The sequence below is a fragment of the Natator depressus genome, chromosome 5, assembly GCF_965152275.1.
Source record: "Natator depressus isolate rNatDep1 chromosome 5, rNatDep2.hap1, whole genome shotgun sequence".
Classification (NCBI taxonomy): Eukaryota; Metazoa; Chordata; order Testudines; family Cheloniidae; genus Natator; species Natator depressus.
The window spans coordinates 39,211,112-39,234,855 of record NC_134238.1 but is presented as its reverse complement, the minus strand read 5'-3'; the positions used below and the strand labels follow the sequence as shown (position 1 = coordinate 39,234,855).

The 23,744-nt window shown below is 40.7% G+C and overlaps 1 protein-coding gene across 1 annotated transcript in view; it reads right to left on the bottom strand.

Moving 5' to 3' along the window:
* Positions 1-435: 435 nt before the first annotated feature.
* Positions 436-23,744, bottom strand: part of IPO11 (importin 11) — a 299,402-nt gene continuing 276,093 nt past the window's right edge. Inside the window, exons 30-31 of the mRNA XM_074952611.1 lie at positions 20,021-20,105; positions 436-2,031 (exon numbers count right to left, since the gene is read on the bottom strand). Of these exons, the coding sequence (XP_074808712.1) occupies positions 1,867-2,031; positions 20,021-20,105 (250 nt within the window). The 3' untranslated portion in view covers positions 436-1,866. The remainder of the gene's footprint in view (positions 2,032-20,020; positions 20,106-23,744) is intronic.

Here is a 23,744-nt window from a genome sequence, read left to right as displayed (position 1 = left end):
TCTGCTGTATCAATACCTAAGCTGAAAACCCATCAGGAGGTGGAAAGATGTGCATTCTGTGAGAATTTCTATCTTAAAAAATATTTATGCCTTAGTATTTATCATCACATTAACAGACATAGGCTTTTCTGACATATTCTGTAGACTGCCTATTAAATATGTTCTATTTAAATTTATTTTAGAATGTGTAATGGAAATATTTTAACAGTGGAGGGGGGGGATCATGCTAAGTAGCTTTTAGCCTGAATCACCAAGCACAAAAGTTAAATCTTTAGTGAAGAATTCAGAACCATAATATTGCCATTTACAATTCACAGCACTGTTATACCTTATAGGTACAACAAGACTCTTGAAGGACGTATGAATCTCTAAATTATTGAGAGTGTTTTGAATACTTAAGAATAAAAGCATACAGATTAAGACAGTCAGAGGTGAGATATCTTTGGAAAGTTTAATTGAAACTTTACTGTTTGTGTCTTTTTGGAAGAATCAACATTTCCAGCACATTTTCAGTTCTATAAGATTACAAAGGGGCAGTAAGTTCTCCAGTTACATACTGTACCCAGGTTTCTATACAAAATTCATACTGTACATTTTGCTACCATGTTTTCAACAGTTTCCTTTAAAAAAAAAAAACCAACCAAAATACAACAATCCACAACTAAAAAGGGTTTTGACAATAGAGGGCAGATAGGAAATGTAAAGCACCCCCAAACCCTCAAAAAAACAAACCACCCAAAAACAAAACAAAAAACACTTTTTCTCTCCTGGGGATGAGGACAGGAAAGAGGGATGGACAGAAACTTTCCTTTGTGTCACTGACAGAGCCCTGAACATTCCTTCCTCCATCTATCTTAATTTACCATTCTCATCACCATTCATCGTGTCTGAGCCGAAGTTAAAGCTCACGGAAGTCAAAGGGCTACGGATCAGATCCTTAATCTTCTGAAGAGCGCACTATTCAGCAACACAGAGCATACCTTTCACCCCAACTTCTCGCAAGGCTGGTAGTATATATCCACAATACACTCAGCTCCCACCAGCCTGAGAGAAAGAGACTAGGATCAGAAAATGAACTTGGGTCTCTGATACAGGACAGAAGTGCATTACCCCAACATCTTTGGGTTCTTACACTACATATTTAAGTAGAAAACATGTCTGCAGAAAATAAAATAAGACAATTTCCCTTTTCGAACAAGTTTACCCATACATGGATCAGTATCATGAAAATAAAACATTTGGCTGATAAATCTGTTTTCTTGTCAAACTGGTGTTTATCTCCCCAAGCATGAAAATCTTACGAATATGTACGTATATGGATGTAAGTAATATATAATATTAAAATCCAATTAAAGACAATGTCTTTTAGTCTCCTGCTGCAATAATTTCACTTGTTTAAATGGCTGAGCAGAATTGGGTTTTTTAATTATGGTGTAATAAACAATTAAAAATGTAAGGCAGCCAAATTGAGCTGCTGTTACACAAAATATCTCCAACATTAGCCCTCACTCTTCCTCAAAGTGTTAAACACACATGATTATCAGATAATGAAAACATTTCTTTTTCTATTAACAGTAAATTAAGCAGTTGTTTTCACTGTACACATTACCTCATGCTATTCCTCATATATATAAAATTACACTCTTGTGAAACAGGTTTGTAAACTCTAGTTAGGAGCCAATTTACGTTTATTGTGTCAATCCTTCAGAAAGAAAAAAAATCAGTTTCACTGTCTCTGCTTCTTTATTTTTTACACAAGTTATTTTTAGCTTTTAAGCAGGTTTTTGCATGTAAGATGGAAGGCTAGGTGTTTTCCCCTATTTTTGAACTGGAGAGTTAGAGAAACAAGATTTTGTTTCTGACTCTTTAGAAGCCTTGCAAGAATTCTTGTAGTTGTGTGACTATTTCTGTATCCACTGTTTCCATAAGTGCCTGAAAGGCTTGTTCTCCCAGTAATTCTTGCTGTGCCTTTAGCTTCTCATAGACGAATTGCTGCAGCGACACAGTGTGTACAGGGTCCTTCAGTGCAAGCTGTGGAAAACAGATAAGCGCAAAAATATAGTAATGCAGGCAAGAGGCAGTCCCAACACACCAGTGACTCATACATCTATTTTATAATCTGAGCTGGAGTAATAAAAAGCTTTTGCTTTCCTTTGTACTTACGCTGAGAAATGGTCTCACTGAGTCAGATTCTTCCAAGGAGAACTCAGTTACCTCCACAATGAAAATTAATCTGTAGTTTCAAACTAGTTAAATGACCATTCTCACCCATGGACTCAAACTGCTAAAATACTTTGCACTTCTATAACTTCTTCCAACTATTCTTATACTTTCAATCCCAACTTCTTCTTTTTAATGATCTCTGTATAGCAAATGTTTCCGCATCTATGTACATTAGTTTCCATATTGTAAAAGGCTTTGCAAATTGAAACACATTAGTTATTTCTAATGTGTAGTAATTTCACGTGTCTAGCAGTTTTTGTAATGTATATGCTAAGATAACACCATCAAGTCTTATTCATTAATATATATTAATAATGTTTAGATATATACAGTAGAAACTCAAGAGCTATGAACACCTCCGGAATGGAGGTTGTTCATAACTCTGAACAAAACATTATGGTTGTCCTTTCAAAAGTTTTCAACTGAACATTGACTTAATACAGCTTTTAAACTATACTATACAGAAGAAAAACGCTGCTTTTAACCATCTTAATTTAAATGAAAAGCACAGAAACAGTTTCCTTGCCTTGTCAATTCTTTTTTTTTTTAAAAAAAAACCTTTCCCTTTAATTTTTTAGTGGTTTACGTTTAACACAGTACTGTACTGTATTTTTTTTTTTTGGGCGGGGGGGGGGTGTCTCTGCAGCTGACTGATTGCGTACTTCCAGTTCCAAATGAGGTGTGTGGTTGACTTTTCGGGTCATAACTTTGGTGTTCGTAACTCTGAGGTTCTACTGTATGCAAAAAAGCAAATTCTATACTACACCCATTACCGCCAAGGTAACTTTTGTTCTCTGAGGGTATTGCTTTTGAAGATCTATATTGGTAGAGTGCATGCATTGCCACACAGTAGCAGAACCCATTTCAAAGCAATTAGCCCTTCTGGATGGGAGTGCATGACCCTATGTTCCAACACCCTGGAATCAAGAGTATAAAGCCCTTAACCCCAGCTGTCCCTCTGTTCCTCTCTGATATGTCTGCTAGATTGGAGGATGGAGTTTTATGTGAGTGTCAACCATATGGAAAATTTGAGTAGTCTACTATTTTGTTATTTAGATCTTTCAGCCTTAGAAAAGGTGAGATGGCACTGAATTTCTCAAATGTCATGTTTTTAATTAATTTTAACTCATACTAATTAACAAAGTTGCTTGTAAATACTCATAAAAATCATTCTGAACTCAAATAGCAAGTGCTAAAAGTTTGGGGCAGATACACTGTACTCTTCATACATAACAAGGAGTTCAAATCCCTGCTTTAGGTACAAAGCGCAACTGAACTTTAAACACTGGATGCACGTGTATAATAATAAATGCATTCTATGGAGTGACATTAGACGTTTTTAGAATCCACTGAATAATATATCTAATATTATTGATTTATACAATATTTAATGTTACTAAAGTGATTAATCATGAAAAAAACCAACGTGAGGAATCTCACAAACCTAAAAGTACCAGACAATCCAAAGTGACTCTTAATCTACCCACTCTGCCTAGAACAGTGGTCCCCAAACTGTGGGGTGCCCCCCCCCGGGCGAGGAGGGGCACAGAGGAACGTTCGCGGGGGGGAGGGGAGCATGCAGTGGGCCCAGGCCAGCCCCCATGACGGGTGGGGAGGGAGCGTCATTCTTTCAGCCCCACTCCGCCCCCAGACCAGCTCCGCCCCCAGCCTCGCTCCTCCCCCACCACCATTCAGGCCCCAGTCCTGCTCTGCCTCCAGGCCCGGGCTAGCCCCCATAGGGGGCAGTGAAGGAGCACCATGCTTCCAGTCCCACTCTGCCCCCAGACCAGCTCCACCACAGTCCTGCTCCGCCCCCAGGTCCACTCCACCCCATGCTCCACCCCCAGCTCAGCTCTGCCCTCAGACCAGCTCTGCCTCTAGCCCCAGCTCCTTCCCCATCCCCAGTTCTGACCCCAGATCTGCTTTCAGCCCAAGCTCCGCTGGTGAGGAAGCCTTGGCTGTCCAGTAATGGGCTGGGGGGAGTTGCACACAGATTCTGTTAATGGTAAACGGGGCATGACTGGAACAATTTATGAACCACCGATCTAATATCTCGAGGCCAAATATGACCTTCAGTACTCCAATGAATGCTTCTTATGTTTGAGCTACAGTCTTTTACTTTTAAAGATTTACAGCTTGGGGTACTACATTTGATTTCATTAAAACATACATGCTCCAAATAGGTTTGTTTGTTTTTTGTAAATTTAAAAAACCTCCACAGTGGGAGTTGATGTGCTTTAAGCATGTTACAGTATTTTCCAATATATGTTAGGATTTTTTGTACCTGATATCCAGAATCAATCTGAAAATTGAATTTTTAAAGCTCTTTTCAAGGATTTCTAGACAAAGCCCATCAGAAATCATAACTAATATATGATTATAATGATTGCCAAAACAAATCATATGGGCACCAATGCAGATCCCCAGTGTAATCAATGAGATTCCACAAATTGGAACACACTAGCTATTTCTAATGTGTACTAGAGGCACAGGGGTACTTCTTTGTGGATCCTTTTTCAGGGTCATAGAATCATAGAATATCAGGGCTGGAAAGGACCTCAGGAGGTCATCTAGTCCAACCCCCTGCTCAAAGCAGGACCAATCCCCTTGACACTAATAGTGGGGGAGGGAGGTTAATAACTACTTCTCAGGTATTATCTTTATAAACCAGATTAGTACCTGGCTTGAGGGAGAAATGTGAAATCTACTTCATACCATTCTCTTATATCTGAAGAAAATGTCCTTCCTTATGGAACTAAAGTCTTGATCCCACTAGGTTCTGAGCATTTTGGCTTTGATCCAGCAAAGCATTTAAGCATGAGTAGTCTCACTGGCTACTTAGGTTGTAAGGGGCAGGGTGCAACTTTTCCTTGTGTGTGTGGTTATAGTACCTAATACAATGGGGCTCTGATCCCAGATACAGGTGTTCCTGAATGTGAGCAGAGTGGAAAATATGTACTTTCCAATTTTTTTTAAAAAAAGCACTACCTTTTTTCAACATCTTTATTACCGAAATAGGTGAGTGATAGGATTGACAAGGGCTGGCTTCTTTCTTGCCAGTCCTACAATCCCACTGCTATCCTTTGAGTCCCTGATGAAAGTTTCTTTGTTCCCTTGTCACTCCATGGGTGACAAATTCCACCATTCAGAGCCACTGTTTACTTCTTCAGGGAGATTTAACATGTCAAGAATGTAGACTTGTCTATAGGGTGACCATATTTCCCTATGCTGAATATGGAACACCTGGTAAAAGTACTCATATTCAAGCGAGTTCAACGGCAATCAGTCAGAACTATGCAGTACAAACATTCAAATTAACATCAAGTTGACTGAGCCCCTGTTAAAAAGAAATTCTGCATAGTTGGATTCTTTTTATTTATCTTCTTCTCTTTAAGGCTTTAGGGTTCACACAGGCAGGGGTGAAACCCCCCTACCCCACCACACATGGGGAGAGATGACACACACACACTCCAGTACACCTCTTTCACATGGGGTGGGTGGTGGTGTGACCAATCCACCCGACCCTCCCTGCCCGGTGCTCTCCGCACTCTATGCCTAGCTGGGCTTCTGGGACAGACCTGCCTCTCCTGGTACCTAGCGTCGCGGCTTCCCAAAGCAACAAGTGGGGGGCACACAGGGTCACATGCCCCCTCCCCCCAGATTTCTGCCAGGGTTCACACCAGAATGTGGCCAGCAGCAGCCTTGTGGGAGGGAAGAGATGGGAGCTACTTCCAGGTGCAGGGAAGGAAGAGCCGGGGAAGGGATGACCTGGCCCCTGTCTTTGTAGAGCTCATCTCTTCTCCCCTCCACATCCCTACCCCATGTGGCTGGAAGCAGCTTGTCCCTTCCTGCCCACACAGTGTCAAAAGGCAGCTAACACCTCCAGGCTGCTGCTGGCCACCGACATAACCCAGCTGCTTCCAGCTTCAGTGCGGGCAGGAAGGAGTTAAACCCTAAGGAGGCATTGTGCACCAGGGCCCAGGGAACCAGACTGCAGGGGCTTCAGCAAACCTGTCCAGAGATACAAACTTAGATACAAACGAAAGGCTGCAAATCAGCAAAGCACTTATGTGCATGCTTCAATTTTAACAGTGAGGTGGCTCAGCTGGGGAGGGTGCCTAGGGGACGAAGCATCCCCGCACTCCCTTTGGGCAGGAGCAGGAACAGGTTGGAAATTGCTTCCCACCCCACTCCAGAGCTTAGCTGATGGGTGGAGAGGCTTCCCCATGCCAGCGCTGTGCAGGGCTTTGGCACATGCAGGGCTCAGCTCCTCCTGGCCAGCGCCCCAGGCTGGAGGGTGGTGGGCTTGGACTTTCCAGAGGCAGTGGAGGAAGGAAGGAGCCTGCTGGCCAGGCTGGTGGTGAGCTGAGCGCTCTGTCCGGGGGCTGGTTCTCCACACAGCACTGGGAATGTGACGTACCCCACCTGGGGGGATATGGAAGGGTAGTGGGACTAGGGAGGGTGAAGAGGTAAAGCAGGGAGAAACTAGTGAGAGCAGGAGCACACAAAGGGCCAATGGGTGGGCAGCAGACTCAAAACACCTTTTGAGTCATCCAACATTTCCCTCACAAATGCTGGAACTACATGAGCACCTCCTCCCTGCTCACACCATTTAACAAATGAAAAAAGTTTTAGCACACTCAGGGCCTCAAACACTAGATTCAAGCTGTGTAGAGCAAGGCGAATCACTTACCGGCAAGCATTTGATCTCCAGTACGAGCTGCATACACCTCAGAATCAATAAGAAGGACTTGCAATGTGATTTGTCTAGGTGAAAAGCACCCTGACAAATCACACTGGTACCAAGTTCATTTGGGGGAGTCCATGTCACTTGCTGAGCAACAGCACAGAGCTGCTGATCTATGGTCTGAATGGCATGTAGCTGTCCAACAGCTGCTGACATTTCCTTACGTTTCAGCATTCTGGCATAGACTGTGGCCATGACAGCTGGTTGGACATCCACAATAAGTGCATGTGCAACTGCTGTGTAGGTGCTATTCTTTGTTGCAAGCTTGTGGTTTAAATCAACCCAAAATAGAATCACCTGAGTGTTAACAATATCACCATCATTTTGCTATTGGTCGGAGGTAGTACTGTTAAAAGTCACCAAGAGCGAGCTCAAATGGTGTTTATTTGTAGGTGACAAGAGTTTATTTTCTCAAGTACTTTTTCATGGGGAGTTGGTTCTGGACATGTTCTAGGTTCTCAAATGCTGCACACTGTATAAAAGACTTGGGTTGCCCAGGAAGAGTAGGTGACTTCCTTCCCACCTTCCATGATATTTCTTGTGATGCTGGACTATCTGCAGACTGTTTTTGAATTACTATTCTAGACTATGAATGGAAGGTGCTTGTTCCATTACCGGCCTCTGTAGTGATGTCTATATTATCACCTTCTTTATGGATGAGATTACAACCAGCACAAAGTGGTATAATTCAATTTGGAATTAACAAATCTACCTGGAGTCTTTCTATTTCAGTTTTTGCAGCATTAGTGATTAACCGACTCAGCTCATCATCACTGATAAAAAAAAATCCATTGAAGTGTAGTATCTCTATTAAATTCACGGTGTAGCTGTGCGGCAAGGCTTATGTGCAGTGGTGTCATAATTTTGGACCAGTTAAATACTATGTACTCTACAATTTGAATGTCTTCTGAATGATGATACTCATTGCTAGCTGAATTATATGGCTCTTTATCTATCAACCAAAGGACAAACTTCTGCTCCAAGTGGGGCATAAAAGTAGCTGACCTCTATAAACTACAATCAACTGGCTTTAGATAATACAGAGTCTTTCCTTCTGCCTATTTCAGAGTGAAGGATTGAAGCAGAATTATATAAAACCACTTGTTCATTTGAAAGCTTCTCATCAGGCTCACTCGCCAGAAGAACATTCACAAAATGTGAATTTAAATTCCTGTCTCAGATTACTAGCAGCTTGGATAGCATCAGTTAATGTTACTGAACGGCACAGAACAAGGGTAGACTTGCTTTGTCCATGCTGTGCATGGAATGAAATTGCAGAACATAGTGTCTTCCTAATTTTGCCTGTAATTTGCTACTGGAATAGCTTGCATTTTCTACATCTGAGGGAAGTAGGGCTTTATATCTTTGTAGCAGCTTGGAGAGGAGACGAGCCTTGTTGTACATGAGACCATTGTCTAGCTCTTCCATCACCTGATAAAATGCAATGTCATCAGGTGCATGTATTGTTGCAGTGTAACTAGATGGTTTTGCTTTATGATTTGTTTTACGGACCTAGGAAGAAAGGTACGTTGAGTGATAAGCTGCATTCTTAGCAATCAAGTCTTCCTCAGATATTCTGCACTTATGTCATCATATTTTCTTTGAAGTGCTCCCTCCCTTTGATTGGTTATTCTGAACTGAATATCCTTACAAAATCTGGACCCTCTTTCCAAGCTGAATTAAATTGTTAGCAACCGTGGTATTAGGTTTGCTTACCTCCATGTCAGCTTCATGCATATGAATTGTGCTCACCTGGAAGTCTAATATACTAGTGAAGCTTAATTTTAAGGTTCAACTTTCCCTGGGATGTAAGGCAGCTAGGTAGGCCAATCTGTAGGAGACCCACCAATAACTCAGCTGCTAGGAATCTTTGGATGAGAAATTTAAAATGACAAGAATGCTAAGATTGGTTAAACTAATCTCTCTGACAGAATAACTGATAATTTCTCATTATTGCCTAGAGAGCTGAGATACTATTCAGAAGTTACCAGTTACCGTACATTGTAAAGTGTGAATGAGTTGTTCCTTACAGGTCTCTGTTCAGATGACAGTTATATGAAAGGCACTTAATATTATTTTTGTAAAGCATTTTAATATTTTGTATAGCAAACTGACAGATTTGAACAATTTGCATATATTTAAACTGCACCGTCTTCTAAGATATTGTGATTTTGTATCAAGAATTTTTTTTTTAAAGTTTGTATTGAAATTGACCTTTAGTTAGGGATCTTTGTTTAAATTTTGTGTTGTGATTTTATTGAAGTTATTGCATTATATGAATGGAAACTTTTCTACATGATCATAAAATAACAAGCTTGGTAATGTATATACACCTGACAAGATTCTTGGTCTTCCTCTGTACATGAATCAGGAAAACTCCCCATGGGAAAAATAAATTTGACATGTAATTCAGATCGAGTATCTGGTTTCTATTTCTAGTTCTTCCACAGACCTCCTGTGTAACCCTGGGCACTTAATTTCTGTGCCTCATTTTCCACACGGGGATAAACGTGGGGAATAATACTATTTAATTCTAACTAACATGTGTTGTGTTTGGAGATCTTCATAAGGTAGGCCCTACAGAAATACATATTATTATTGTTATAATTGGTCTACTAAATTGAATTAGGATATTCTTAATAAGGACAGCAACTTAAGTGAGACATTTTCCTGAAAACTGAACTAGCCTAATTATAATGTACGGCATTGATTGTTACTTAATTGGGACAGCATTAGCAAAAATTCTGCTCAATGAGGATTCAGTCAGTGTCAAGGGGTTAAGTAATATTTACATTTGAAATGCTTAGCCTTCGAATTCAGAAATGGCCAAGGAAGGATTAAAAGAAGAAATGTATTGAATATCAGCTCAGTATCAGCCTTTTTATTCAGTTCAGTGTTAACCCTCACTATAAAGCTTTTCAGACTGTTTATGAAAAAAAGATCATCAGAACAACTGCTTAATCACGATGACAGACACTCAGTAAAGGTTTCCCAATAAAGCAGATACCATTGTAGTTGGCATATGAAACACTGCTGCATAGCTTTCTAAAAGGCTGATAAATAGTACTTTTAATGTTGAAACGAGTAATCTTTGTCTAGGTATTTATCGGGCTACCATCAATGTACTATCTAAGTACCTCAAAGCAGTCACTAATTTATGATGATGCCACTTCTCTGAGGTCAGAACTGACTCAGAAGTGTGCACTGGAATCAAGTCACTGAATCTGCTATAGCTCTCATTTCCCAGTTATTTATATTATGAAAGCATCCAGAGGTCATGATCAGGATTGGGTGCTGTACAAATATAGACGTATAGAATATAGAAGTCCCTTTCCCAATGAGCAGAGACAGTGGGTGAGGTTCTGGACTGAGCCTCTTAGAGACCTAGCACAGAACTTGCAGCACACAGGGAGAAAGGTTAATGTGGCTTTAAGCTTGAAAAGAGATAAAATTCATGGGTTTTTTTTAAGCTTAAGCAATGAGGGTTCAACACCAGTAGAACTTTGAAGATGTTAAAGAGAAATAATCCACAGTTTCGTTGATTAACACCAAATTGTTCTCATGCTATCAACAATACTGTTGCACTGTATGGGAAACAATATTTTACCGTGTGCATTGTATTGCAAACAAGCTAATAAAAAAACAAATAAAGTTATTTATAATTAGTACTGTACCAATATTTTTCTTATTGATTTCTGTATACTTTTTATAAATCTATATTTGTGTGTGATGCACTATATTATGTACAAAAAATCCCAATAAAAATCATTTTCCAGCAAGATGGCTGCAACAAGGAAGGTCTCTCATGGGTTCCTTATTGTGAGAAAGTTTCTTTATTTTAAAAAATTTCAGCCAACATGCCTATGCAAACTGGATTCTGTTTTCCTTTAAGTATCTTGAGCTATCTACAGTCTCATCAGAAAAACGGCATTGCATGACTTCCCCAGCGATGAACTTATCTCACAGGAAAGGATCAGACAAATACTTTAATTCAAGATCAGACAGGGATGAGTCAAGTGCAGCCTAATCCTCAGAGTTAGATTTACAATATAATAAGAGAGACAAATCAATAGTCTCTTTATAATCACAGTGGTTAACTTTTTTTTTATTATTATAAGCAGTGAACAAGTACAATTTCTCACAGTTTATATATGTTATTTTCTCAGCAAATTATAAGAAATACTAGGCAAGAGAATAAAAAAAAAGTTCTAAATACATACCCATATGAAAGTAATCTAACTTCAACCAAAAAATCATTTACTTCAGTATAAAGTTAAGCATTCTCAGACCCCTAGTATGCAGGTTGCAGAGTAGCAGCCGTGTTAGTCTGTATCCGCAAAAAGAAAAAGAGGACTTGTGGCACCTTAGAGACTAAGAAATTTATTTGAGCATAAGCTTTTGAGAGCTACAGCTCACTTCATCGGATGCATGTAGTGGAAAATACAGTGGGGAGATTTTATATACACAGAGAACATAAAACAGTGGGTGCTACCATACACACTGTAACAAGAGTGATCAGGTAAGGTGAGCTAATACCAGCAGGAGAGCGAGGGCGAGGGGGGGGGGGGGATAACCTTTTGTAGTGATAATCAAGGTGGGCCATTTCCAGCAGTTGACAAGAATGTCTGAGGAACAGTAAGGGGGGGAAATAAACATGGGGAAATAGTTTTACTTTGTGTAATGACATATCCACTCCCAGTCTTTATTCAAGCCTAAGTTAATTGTATCCAGTTTGCAAATTAATTCCAATTCAGCAGTCTCTCGTTGGAGTCTGTTTCTGAAGTTTTTTTGTTGAAGAATTGCCACTTTTAGGTCTGTAATTGAGTGACCAGAGAGATTGAAGTGTTCTCCAACTGGTTTTTGAATGTTATAATTCTTGACGTCTGATTTGTGTCCATTGATTCTTTTACGTAGAGACTGTCCAGTTTGACCAATGTACATGGCAGAGGGGCATTGCTGGCACATGATGGCATATATCACATTGGTAGATGTGCAGGTGAACGAGCCTCTGATAGTGTGGCTGATGTGATTAGGCCCTGTGATGGTGTCCCCTGAATAGATATGTGGACACAGTTGGCAACAGGCTTTGTTGCAAGGATAGATTCCTGGGTTAGTGTTTTTGTTGTGTGGTGTGCGGTTGCTGGTGAGTATTTGCTTCAGGTTGGGGGGCTGTTTGTAAGCAAGGACTGGCCTATCTCCCAAGATCTGTGAGAGTGATCGGTCGTCCTTCAGGATAGGTTGTAGATCCTTGATGATTACCTGGAGAGGTTTTAGTTGGGGGCTGAAGGTGATGGCTAGTGGCGTTCTTTTATTTTCTTTGTTGGTCCTGTCCTGTAGTAGGTGACTTCTGGGTACTCTTCTGGCTCTGTCAATCCGTTTCTTCACTTCAGCAGGTGGGTATTGTAGTTGTAAGAATGCTAGATAGAGATCTTGTAGGTGTTTGTCTCTGTCTGAGGGGTTGAAGCAAATGCGGTTGTATCGTAGAGCTTGACTGTAGACAATGGATCGTGTGGTGTCTGGGAGTGGATGTGTCATTACACAAAGTAAAACTATTTCCCCATGTTTATCTCCCCCCCTACTGTTCCTCACATGTTCTTGTCAACTGCTGGAAATGGCCCACCTTGATTATCACTACAAAAGGTTCCCCCCCACCGCTCTCCTGCTGGTAATAGCTCACCTTACCTGATCATTCTTGTTACATTCTTGTGTATGGTAACACCCATTGTTTCATGTTCTCTGTGTATATAAAATCTCCCCACTGTATTTTCCACTACATGCATCCGATGAAGTGAGCTGTAGCTCACAAAAGCTTATGCTCAAATAAATTTCTTAGTCTCTAAGGTGCCACAAGTCCTCCTTTTCTTTTTCCCTAGTATGCAGTGCACACTGTTATGTCACTTTAAAAATGTTTCAGTTATGTTGTGATACTCATTATCAGAAGAAATCTGTCTCTAAAACTATAAAGCAATGAATTAACATTCTATTCCAAGATAAACCTCAGTGGTGTTTAAATTAAATAATCCTTAACTGACCAGAAAGTATTATTTAACCTTCACTTTACAGAGACTTTTTCCATTGTGTTCCCAACATCTCATGGGTCATGGGACTACTGTTTGAATTCAGACCATTTACTGCAAGATGGATTAAGTGCAGCTGAGAGTCTGGCCCTAGATTTACAGTTAACGGAACATGATGTACTTTAGAAAAACTTTTAACTGCTGTACTGAAACACTCTTAAATATAGAGAGAACAACACTCTAGTAACTAACTTGCTATCCTCTTATAAAACTACATTTACAAATAAAGTATCTCTCCATAATGCATGAAAAAATAATACAGTAGATTTCTGACAGGCTGCACTGTCAATCATTCAAAAGTAAACAACAGTTACCTACCTTTCATAACTGTTGTTCTTCAAGATGTGTTGCTCATGTCCATTCCATTCTAGATGTGCACGCGCCCACGTGCGTGGTCATTGGAGATTTTTGCCTTAGCGGTATCCATAGGGCCAGCTCTGGCACCCCCTTGAGTGCTGCGTTTATGTGTCGGTATATCAAGTGCCACCAGCCCTACGCCCTCTCAGTTCCTTCTTGCCGACAACCCCGACAAAGGGGTCGGAGGGCGGGTAATGGAATGGACATGAGCAACACATCTCGAAGAACAACAGGTACGAAAAAGATAGGTAACCGTTTTTTCTTCTTTGCGTGCTTGCTCATGTCGATTCCATTCTAGGAGACTCACAAGCTCGTGTCCTTCCCCTTCTCCTTGCATACCCTTGACGAGGCTGCCAAGGTCTTGGTGGCAGGGGCGGCCATAACTGCTTCCATGCAGACTGGGGCATATGCATGCCCAGCGAGTGAAGGGTGGCCCGAGTGTCCTTTAACCAATGCAGTGTCGCATCAGTTTGCTCTGAAAAGAGACCATTCCCATCGAATGGGAGGTCCTGGATAGACGTCTGCATCTCTTGGGACAGGCTGGGAGTCTGAAGCCAGGAGCTGCACCTCATGACCACCCCGATGCAACCACCCTAGCTGCCGAGTCTGCCACATTCCTCGCCATCTGGAGAGAGCACCTAGCTGCCGTGGTGCCCTCCTCCACCAGGGTACCGAATTCCTGGGCTAGATCCTGAGGGAGGGATGCCTTGAACTTACGGAGGGAGTCCCATGAGTTAAAATTGTACCTGCCCAAGAGGGCCTGATGGTTCACCATCTGGAATTGCAGGCTGGCTGTTGAATACATTTTTCTCTCCAAAATGTCCAGTCTTTTGGCCTCTTTATTTGTGGCAGTTGAACTAGATTGCCCATGCTTGTCCTTTTCATTGGCCACAGAGACAACCAGCAAGTCTGGAGGTGGGCAGGTATAAAGGTACTCAAACCCTTTGGCTGGGACGAAGTACTTTTTTTCAGCCCTTTTGGAGGTGGGAGGGATGGATGACGGGGTTTACCAGAGGGCCATGGCAATTTTCAGGACCCCGTCATGCACTAGTAGTGCAACACATGCCGGAGTGGAGGCTGAGAGGACACTGAACAAGGTGTCCACCTGCTCAGCCATCTCCTCCACTGGCAGTGCATTACCAGCATGACCCATGCACTCTTTTAAGGCCACTGCGCTGGCCACTGGCTCTGCTACCAAGGCGACTGTAGATGTCGACGCGGCCTTAGGTGACCATTCGCGCTGGTGGGGTCTTGGCGAGGGGCTGAACTGCCCTTCCGTGCCAGAGGAATCCCCTTCTGGTGACCACGGCGGGGCCATTGACCCCTGTGTCTGCCCGCTGACCGTCGCTGCCGGAGACCGATGTTTGGAGTGGGAGGACCTGTGCTGGTATCAAGAGGGCCAGGGGGACTGGAATTGCGACGGGGAGCGCTCCCACAGGGCAGGCAACCGAGAGCTGGGCTGAGGATGACCGGTGGAGGATGAACGGTGTGCCAGTGCAACGGAGACTGGCGCCTTCCCTGAGGTGATCTGCATTGAGATGGTGGGGATCATGATTGTGGTGCCAGTGACCGACGGTGAGCCCCAGAATATCTGGGCTGTGCTGCGGGAGATCTGTGGCATGGAAATAGAGAATGCTGCCTGTCTTGGGCTTCTTCATTTTCTTTCTGGGTGATGGGGAGAGGTGCCGGGCGGAGCCTGGTGCCAGGGGTGTGCTGTGCACTGAGGCCGAGGAACTAGGCGAGTCTTGGCGGGAAGGCTCGGAAGTCAGACAAAGGGCCACCTCCATGAGGAAAGCCCGCAAACCAATATCCCGCTCTTTCTGAATCCGGGGTCAAAAATTTTTACAAATATGGCACACGTCTTTCACATGTGACTCCCCCAAGCACTTGAGGAGGCAGTTGTGGGGGTCACTTACAGGCATAGGTCTGTGACAGTCCGCACAGGGCTTAAACCCTGGAGACTGGGGCATGCTTCACCTGGGGCAAAGTCCCCGCTGGGACTCTAACTTCTAACTCCTGACTACATTTAACAACTACGTAACACTAACTACTATTAACAACTATTTACAAGGCCCTAAGGCTCGAAGTCGGAAGAGATGAAACCGCTAGCCCTTGCTATGCAAAGACAGGTGCTCCGACTAACCACCACAGGCGGTAAGAAGGAACTGAGAGAGCATAGAGCCGGTGGCACCTGATATACTGACGCATGAGTGCAGCACTGGAGATGGCGCCACAGCTGGCTCTACGAATACCACTAACTTCAAGAACCTTAGTGGTGTTTAAATTAAATAATCCAGGCAAAAATAAGGCAAAAATCTCTGACGACGGCGCACGTGGGCGTGCGCATACCTAGAATGGAATCGACATGAGAAAACACTTGAAGAACCATTCATTCTTAGAAGTCAGCTGACAAAACAATGCAGACAAAAGAAGAAATGCACATGCTTAATATCATGATGTCATTTTCAAAAACTGATTTTTGGCGTACCAGATGCAGCCCTTTTATCTAAATGTTCTGTTACTCAAAGAAATATTTTGTCTAATAAAATAACAAAATTACACTAGAGAGATTTTACATTCCCTCTCACTGGCAAATTTGCTTTCGGTGGCTCAGTTGCAGAAGTGCAGATGCTGGATTTCTCCTTGTCACTTACTGTGACTACTAGGATGACGACCAGTTACCACTGAAGATTTCCCTGTTATCTAGGACTCCCTCCTCTGCTTCTCCACATTACTTCCTTCTGACCTGAAAGAAATATGTTAAGCTACTCTACCTCCCTATATAAGATGGTGGATTTCTTGTAAACACCAGTGCTTGGAAAGCCTGGTTGGTAGTGAGTCTGCATTGTCTCAAATGAGACACACAAAGTAAATTAAAAGGTGAATGGCATACAATGTCATTCTGTGGCTTGGTCTATGACAGTTCAGATGACGGGTTCTATATATTAGTACCCTATCAGGAAAAAAAAAAAACCTAGGGAGGAAGAACAAAAATTCAAGCTTGGACTAAAAGACAACAACTAAGGCAAAGGGAAGAAGTGGATTATTTTATGCAATAGCAAATATATCCTGAATTAGCATTGTTGGGTCTGGGTACCTGCTGTCAAAAAGGGAGCACTTAGCATAGAATTTTATTGCAAACAGGTCTTCAAAACAATTTACAAGCATTGCATTCTTACTGAACTTGGCTCTATTAAAGCAACCAAACCACTATCATTATAAAAGGATACAATAAACCTGCTATGTATCAGTAGGATAATATTTTTGTGGATTGTGAAACTGTTTTATTATTTCTTTTAATGAATATGTTCTAATTAACTTAAACTATGGAAGTTTAGAATTAAAAATACAAAATTAAAAACAGCTGAATGGGATTATTGTAATTAGGGATACTGCAATCTTAATGAAAAGTGGATTTAGCTAGATTAATATGCAGAGTTGACCTAAAACATTAATCGGCTCTAGTTAAAATTAGCATACAATTTAAAAAAGGAGGACTTGTGGCACCTTAGAGACGTCTTGATGTCTGATTTGTCTGATCTGGTGAAGTGAAGAAACAGATTGACAGAGCCAGAAGAGTACCCAGAAGTTACCTACTACAGGACAGGACCAACAAAGAAAATAACAGAACGCCACTAGCCATCACCTTCAGCCCCCAACTAAAACCTCTCCAGGGCATCATCAAGGATCTACAACCTATCCTGAAGGACGACCCATCACTCTCATAGATCTTGGGAGACAGGCCAGTCCTTGCTTACAAACAGCCCCCCAACCTGAAGCAAATACTCACCAGCAACCGCACACCACACAACAAAAACACTAACCCAGGAACCAATCCTTGCAACAAAGCCTGTTGCCAACTGTGTCCGCATATCTATTCAGGGGACACCATCACAGGGCCTAATCACATCAGCCACACTATCAGAGGCTCGTTCACTTGCACATCTACCAATGCGATATATGCCATCATGTGCCAGCAATGCCCCTCTGCCAAGTACATTGGTCAAACTGGACAGTCTCTACGTAAAAGAATCAATGGACACAAATCAGACGTCAAGAATTATAACATTCAAAAATCAGTCGGAGAACTCTTCAATCTCTCTGGTCATTCAATTACAGACCTAAAAGTGGCAATTCTTCAACAAAAAAACTTCAGAAACAGACTCCAACGAGAGACTGCTGAATTGGAATTAATTTGCAAACTGGATACAATTAACTTAGGCTTGAATAAAGACTGGGAGTGGATGTGTCATTACACAAAGTAAAACTATTTCCCCATGTTTATTTCCCCCCTTACTGTTCCTCAGACATTCTTGTCAACTGCTGGAAATGGCCCACCTTGATTATCACTACAAAAGGTTTTTTCCCTCCCCGCTCTCCTGCTGGTAATAGCTCACCTTACCTGATCACTCTCCTTACAGTGTGTATGGTAACACCCATTGTTTCATGTTCTCTGTGTATATAAATCTCCCCACTGTATTTTCGACTACATGCATCCAATGAAGTGAGCTGTAGCTCACGAAAGCTTATGCTCAAATAAATTTCTTAGTCTCTAAAGTGCCACAAGTCTTCCTTTTCTTTTTGCGGATACAGACTAACACGGCTGCTACTCTGAAACCTTTCATACAATTTAAGGAAATTAAGAACCACCTGAGAAAACTGCCAACTATATACCAAAAAACACGAAAGCCAAATGTTTATATAAGATGTTGGCTTCCTACCAAAGAAAGAATGAAATATGACTTAAATCATTACAGATATGTACTGTCACTTCTTTCTAGAGGATAGAAAATGTTTCAAGTTTCTAACTACTATTCTGTGCTTATACTTTTTTTTTTCCTGCAAGAAAGGCTAAATTTTTGGAAATCCTTAGTAATGTTCCTGTTTGAGACATAGGCAAAAACTGGAAGACATATTGAGGGATTTTTTTTCTCCTTCCCCCCATCACTTCTTGGCAGCATTTCTTTAAGAATATAAGAACGACCATACTGGGTCAGATCAAAGTTCCATCTAGCCCAGTATTCTGTCTTCTGACAGTGGCCAGTGCCAGTTGCCCCAGAGGGAATGAACAGAACAGGTAATCATTAAGTGATCCATCCTCTGTCACCCATTCCCAGCTTCTGGCAAACAGAGGCTAAGGACACCATCCCTGCCCATCCTGGCTAATAGCCATTGATGCACCTATCCTCCATGAATTTATCTAGTTCTTTTTTTGAACGCTGTTGTAGTCTTGGCCTTCACAACCTCCTCTGGCAAGAAGTTCCACAGGTTGACTGTGTTGTGTGAAAAAATACTTCTTTTTGTTTGTTTTAAACCTGCTGCCTATTAATTTCATTTGTTGACCCCTAGTTCTTGTGTTAAGAGAAGGAGTAAATAACACTTCCTTATTTACTTTCTTCACATCAGTCATGATTTTATAGACCTCAATCATATCCCCCCCCCTTAGTCATTTCTTTTCCAAGCTGAAAAGTCCCAGTTTTATTAACCTCTCCTCAAACGGTAGCCGTTCCATACCCCTAACCATTTTTGTTGTCCTTTTCTGAACCTCTTCCAATTCCAATATATCTTTTTTGAGATGGGGCGACCACATCTGCACGCAGTATTCAAGATGTGGGCATACCATGGATTTATATAGAGGCAATATGATATTTTCTGCCTTATTACCTATCCCTTTCTTAATTATTCCCAACATTCTGTTAGCTTTTTTGACTGCTGCTGCACATTGAGTGTATGTTTTCACAGAACTATCCACCATGACTCCAAGATCTCTTTCTTGAGTGGTAACAGCTAATTTAGACCCCATCATTTTATATGTGTAGTTGGGATTATGTTTTCTGATGTGCATTACTTTGCATTTATCAGCATTGAATTTCATCTGCCATTTTGTTGCCCAGTCACCAAGTTTTGAGAGATCCTTTTGTAGCAATTTGCAGTCTGCCTGGGACTTAACTATCTTGAGTAGTTTTGCATCATCTTCAAATTTTGCCACCTCACTGTTTACCCCCTTTTCCAGATCATTTATGAATATGTTAAATAGGACTGGGCCCAGTACAGACCCCTGGGGGACACCACTATTTACCTCTCTCCATTCTGAAAACTGACCATTTATTCCTACCCTTTGTTTCCGATCTTTTAACCAGTTACCAATCCATGAGAGAACCTTCCTTCTTATCCCACGACTGCTTACTTTGCTTAAGTGCCTTTGGTGAGGGACCTTGTCAAAGGCTTTCTGAAAATCTAAATACACTATATGCACTGGATCCCCCTTGTCCACATGCTTGTTGACCCCCTTAAAGAATTCTAGTAGATTGGGGAGGTATGGTTTCCCTTTACAAAAAAACGTGTTGACTATTCCCCAACAAATTATGTTCTGCTATGTGTCTGACTATTTTGTTCTTTACTAGACTTTAGAGTCTGAAAAAAATGCAAAAGTATAATTGTCTATTCTATGCAATTTGTTCTAAAGGTTCCTGACCTCTCAGATTGGGAGTAGAGTTTTTAAAGCGTACTATAAATGACAACAATGGATGAACCAAAACCAGTGGCAAAGACTTAAGGTTGACTACTGTATTAAATTATAACTCCAAACATTTAACTAAAGATATAAAGAACTTACCGTCTTCTTCCTTTTGTCCTGTTCTGTAGGAGGTTCCTCATCTTCTGTCATTTTGGGCTCCTCAAAATGAGACATCAACATGCAGCTAAGAACAGGAATACAGATATTGTAAATTCACACTAAGAATTAAAACACTCAAGAAATAAATGGCAGACTAGGTCTTCAAGATAATGGAAAAATATTTATAAGTTATTTAAAAACTAGCATTGCTTTTTAACAGTAGCCACCTCAACAGGATTATCAACAGATAACATAAAGGGTCCCATGTCACTCAAGAGGTTTAGCGGTACCTATTTTATTGTAAAGGGGTGCTTCCACTGTTAGAGGCAATAGTGTCCTTTTTAAATTGCCAAACTGCTTAGACAATTTGTTTTCAGCTAGAATATATTGAGCCAGTTTTTAAAACATGTATTCCTACATCATATGTAAAACCAAGTCCCGTTTTTTTTCCAGTTTGTTTGCTACACTAAATAGACATATGGATTTAGAAGTTACTGTGGTTACAGAGAGGGCTCCAATGTTTTTCTATTTAAGTCTCTGGTTTAAGTCAGGTTTTGAAGTAAAATTTAAAAATTTCAGATGCTGAGGGGATTGCTTCTGCTTTATAAGAACTGTGCATGTGCCAAGGCTGCAAAGTAAGCCTACTGTTGAATGCTGCTTACTAATAAAGTTGTCTCTACTTTTGTGCTCTGTGGTGGTTTAACTTATTCTTTCATTAAGGTTTTTCAAGGTTCAGTTTAATAACAGTGCTATATAATCCCAGTATTTCACGTCACAAATGCTTGGTGCACTTTAAAAATGGCTCTCAGAGGTTTGTTTTATTACAGTAAAAAGTGATTAGGGTCTTCAGTAAAAGTGAATTGGTGAATAAGAAATTTATTTTCAAAAGGAGATGTGTGTTCCATAATTTGATGCAGATCGGTAGAAATGAAAGGAAAGGCACACATATGGATGTGGGGCTGCAAATTTCTGACCCCAAAGTTATGATGAGCCAATAAATAATGTAATAAGCCCCCTGTGGTGAAGACGCTGCAGTCCAAGTGCTCCTCAATGAGCTAATGAAGAAGGTGTCAGTTCCCTTTGTTTCAAGACTGTTCTCTCAGGACATATCTATACTTGGGAAATGTATCACAAGACTCGCATCAGTTCTGACACTAGTTAGTTCACAGATCCTTTCTCTCCCCTTTGCAAGTCAACAGCATACTACAAAACTATATATATTAGCAATGTGAAAGAGAAGTTTGAGTTTGAACAGCAACCACAGAACCCAAGGGTTTCCCTTGTTTTATGTTTAAGATAAGCAATGGAGTCTGCACCATTGTAGTGTAAACCCAAGTTGCCAATGAAAGTTCCAGGCTGCATTATAATTGAAGTCTAAGATTTTTGAGTATTTCTTCCCTGGGGATAGTAAATAACCTGTCTCTGGGATGGGGGGGAACAAAAACAAAAACTGCCCTTGACAAAACATTAATACAACCCTATCCCAGTTCCTTTAGTGTCTAAATAAACACCGGGGAAGGCAATTAGAGAGAGATTCTTAACCAGTAACAAATAACCAGATCCACAGAGCTCTTTGCAAAAGCCTATGGTAAGGAGGTAGTAGTATTATGGACCATCTGGCAGTTAACAAAATCAGACTTTGCAACTTACAGCTGAAATAATACTTTCAGAAGTTACACAAAATGAAGAGACAGAAAATGTTACTAAGTTCTAACCACACAAAAACTTGCTCTGATAATGACACATGAATCAATAGAACAGAAATTGGATTTGATTCATACCTCAGCATGGAGTTTAGGTGACTTACACAAACCAGTACAGCAAATAAACTTGCTTCTTTACATGAACAAACTGAGACTTTAATTTAGGACAATGAATCTCTGAGAAGCAGAGTGGAACAAAGAATATTCCATGAAATTTAAAAGTAATATATAAAATGTGATGAAAGAAAATACTCTTTTTACACAGCACATACTTAACCTGTACAACTCATTGTCACAAGGATTACACACTTGGATGAAAAATGGGAACATCCACAGTTACATACATAGGGTAAAAAAACTTTTTGTACCAGCTATAAAGACCTCCTGCTTTAGGGCATAAACCAATTAAAACATACAAACAAAGCGGTTAGAAAGAATTGTCCCCTATCAGGCAGTTTATCCTTATTTATCTACTATGGAGTTTATTGCAACCTTCCTCTGAAGTATGTTGCATTGGTCATTATCAACGACAGGATATCAGGCTACACAGATTACTGGTTTGATGTGGTGTTCAGATATGCTGTGTTGCAATGGAAAAAACAAAATATTCAATCAATTTATATTTTGTACATTTCTCTTCCATACTGACAGTTACTTAATTAACAAACCCCTCAATGTGTTTAAATTATATCTAAGAGATGCTTGAAATTAAAGGAACGCTCCTCTCCTATAGTAAGACCTTTTTGATTCCTGCATTATAACGCTTAAGCTCCATGCTCTCTTCACAGGTACAAGAGGGATCTGTTGACAATGGATAATCCATATTTTGAACCAATGTCAGCTATGACATCACACTCTGCTTTCATTGTGATATCTGTTTTTTTGTCAGATTGACATTGAATTTTGGAGCTGATGAGATAAAGAAATTATGTGTTATCTCTGAGTTTTAAAGTTCTGTTTTTTCTTGTAGGGATGTGTTTGATGTAGTTCAAAGGGAACACTTTTTAATTTTATTAGCAGGGGGTTAAAATATGTAGCAGAATTTAACTTCTTCCTGTTTAATATCCCTGTTGCTGCCAAATTAAACAGAGGAACAGTGTATATTATTTATGAGCCTGAACAACACTGATTTTTTGTAATATAAAGTTGTAAACTGAATTCAAATTATTTTTCAGCTAGAACATCCTCTAACTTGACCGAAGATAAACATGCTGGAGAAAATCTCAATAATGACACTCTTGCTTTCTAGAATACATTGAATTTTGATATCCTTAGAACCATAGCATTGGAGAACAGATTTTTCCCCTTCATACATATGTGTGAGTGTTGTCAATAGGAAGATATTTATATGTAAAATCCTGCTTTCTCTCTCTTGTAGCTGATATGGTCTCTGCTTGGGGAATAAAATATGATGGCGGCTTATATTGATGTGTTATTGCTAGTCTTTGTTTTTTCCATTAACAAAAAGGTTTACTCTTCACGATTGTTCATTTTATTTTATTTATTTTTATATTTCACTGTAAATGTGTAAGGAGGATTAAGGCATAAAGGAATTGGATGTGTGAAAGCAGTACCTACATTTATTTTTTTACACTCCGAAATACCTCTGTAATTTACATTGTTTTAATGCATTTAGGCAGAGCAGCACATTCAGAATTACAAAGGCTCTACCTGACCATAAATACATTGTGACTTAGAAGTACTTCTAAGGTTGTTAAGGAATCCTTTGTAAGTCCGAAAACACCTGAGTCACAGTGCTTATGACCTCTGTAGAAGGAAAATTTCTTACCAATGACTAGAGTTCTCAGAATATATAACCTCCGCAGAGACACACTGGCCTTGCAATTTCACAACCACTCTAACATTTTAAACATGGGGGGGAGGGGGATTTCCATCTGCGGACCCAAGAACCAGGCCTCGTCACATAAGTATTCATTTCTCTACTTCGTCTAAACTAGCTGCAGTACTCCCAAGAAGCAAGGAAGGAGGATGGATAAATGTGGATCTGCAGCAACAATATA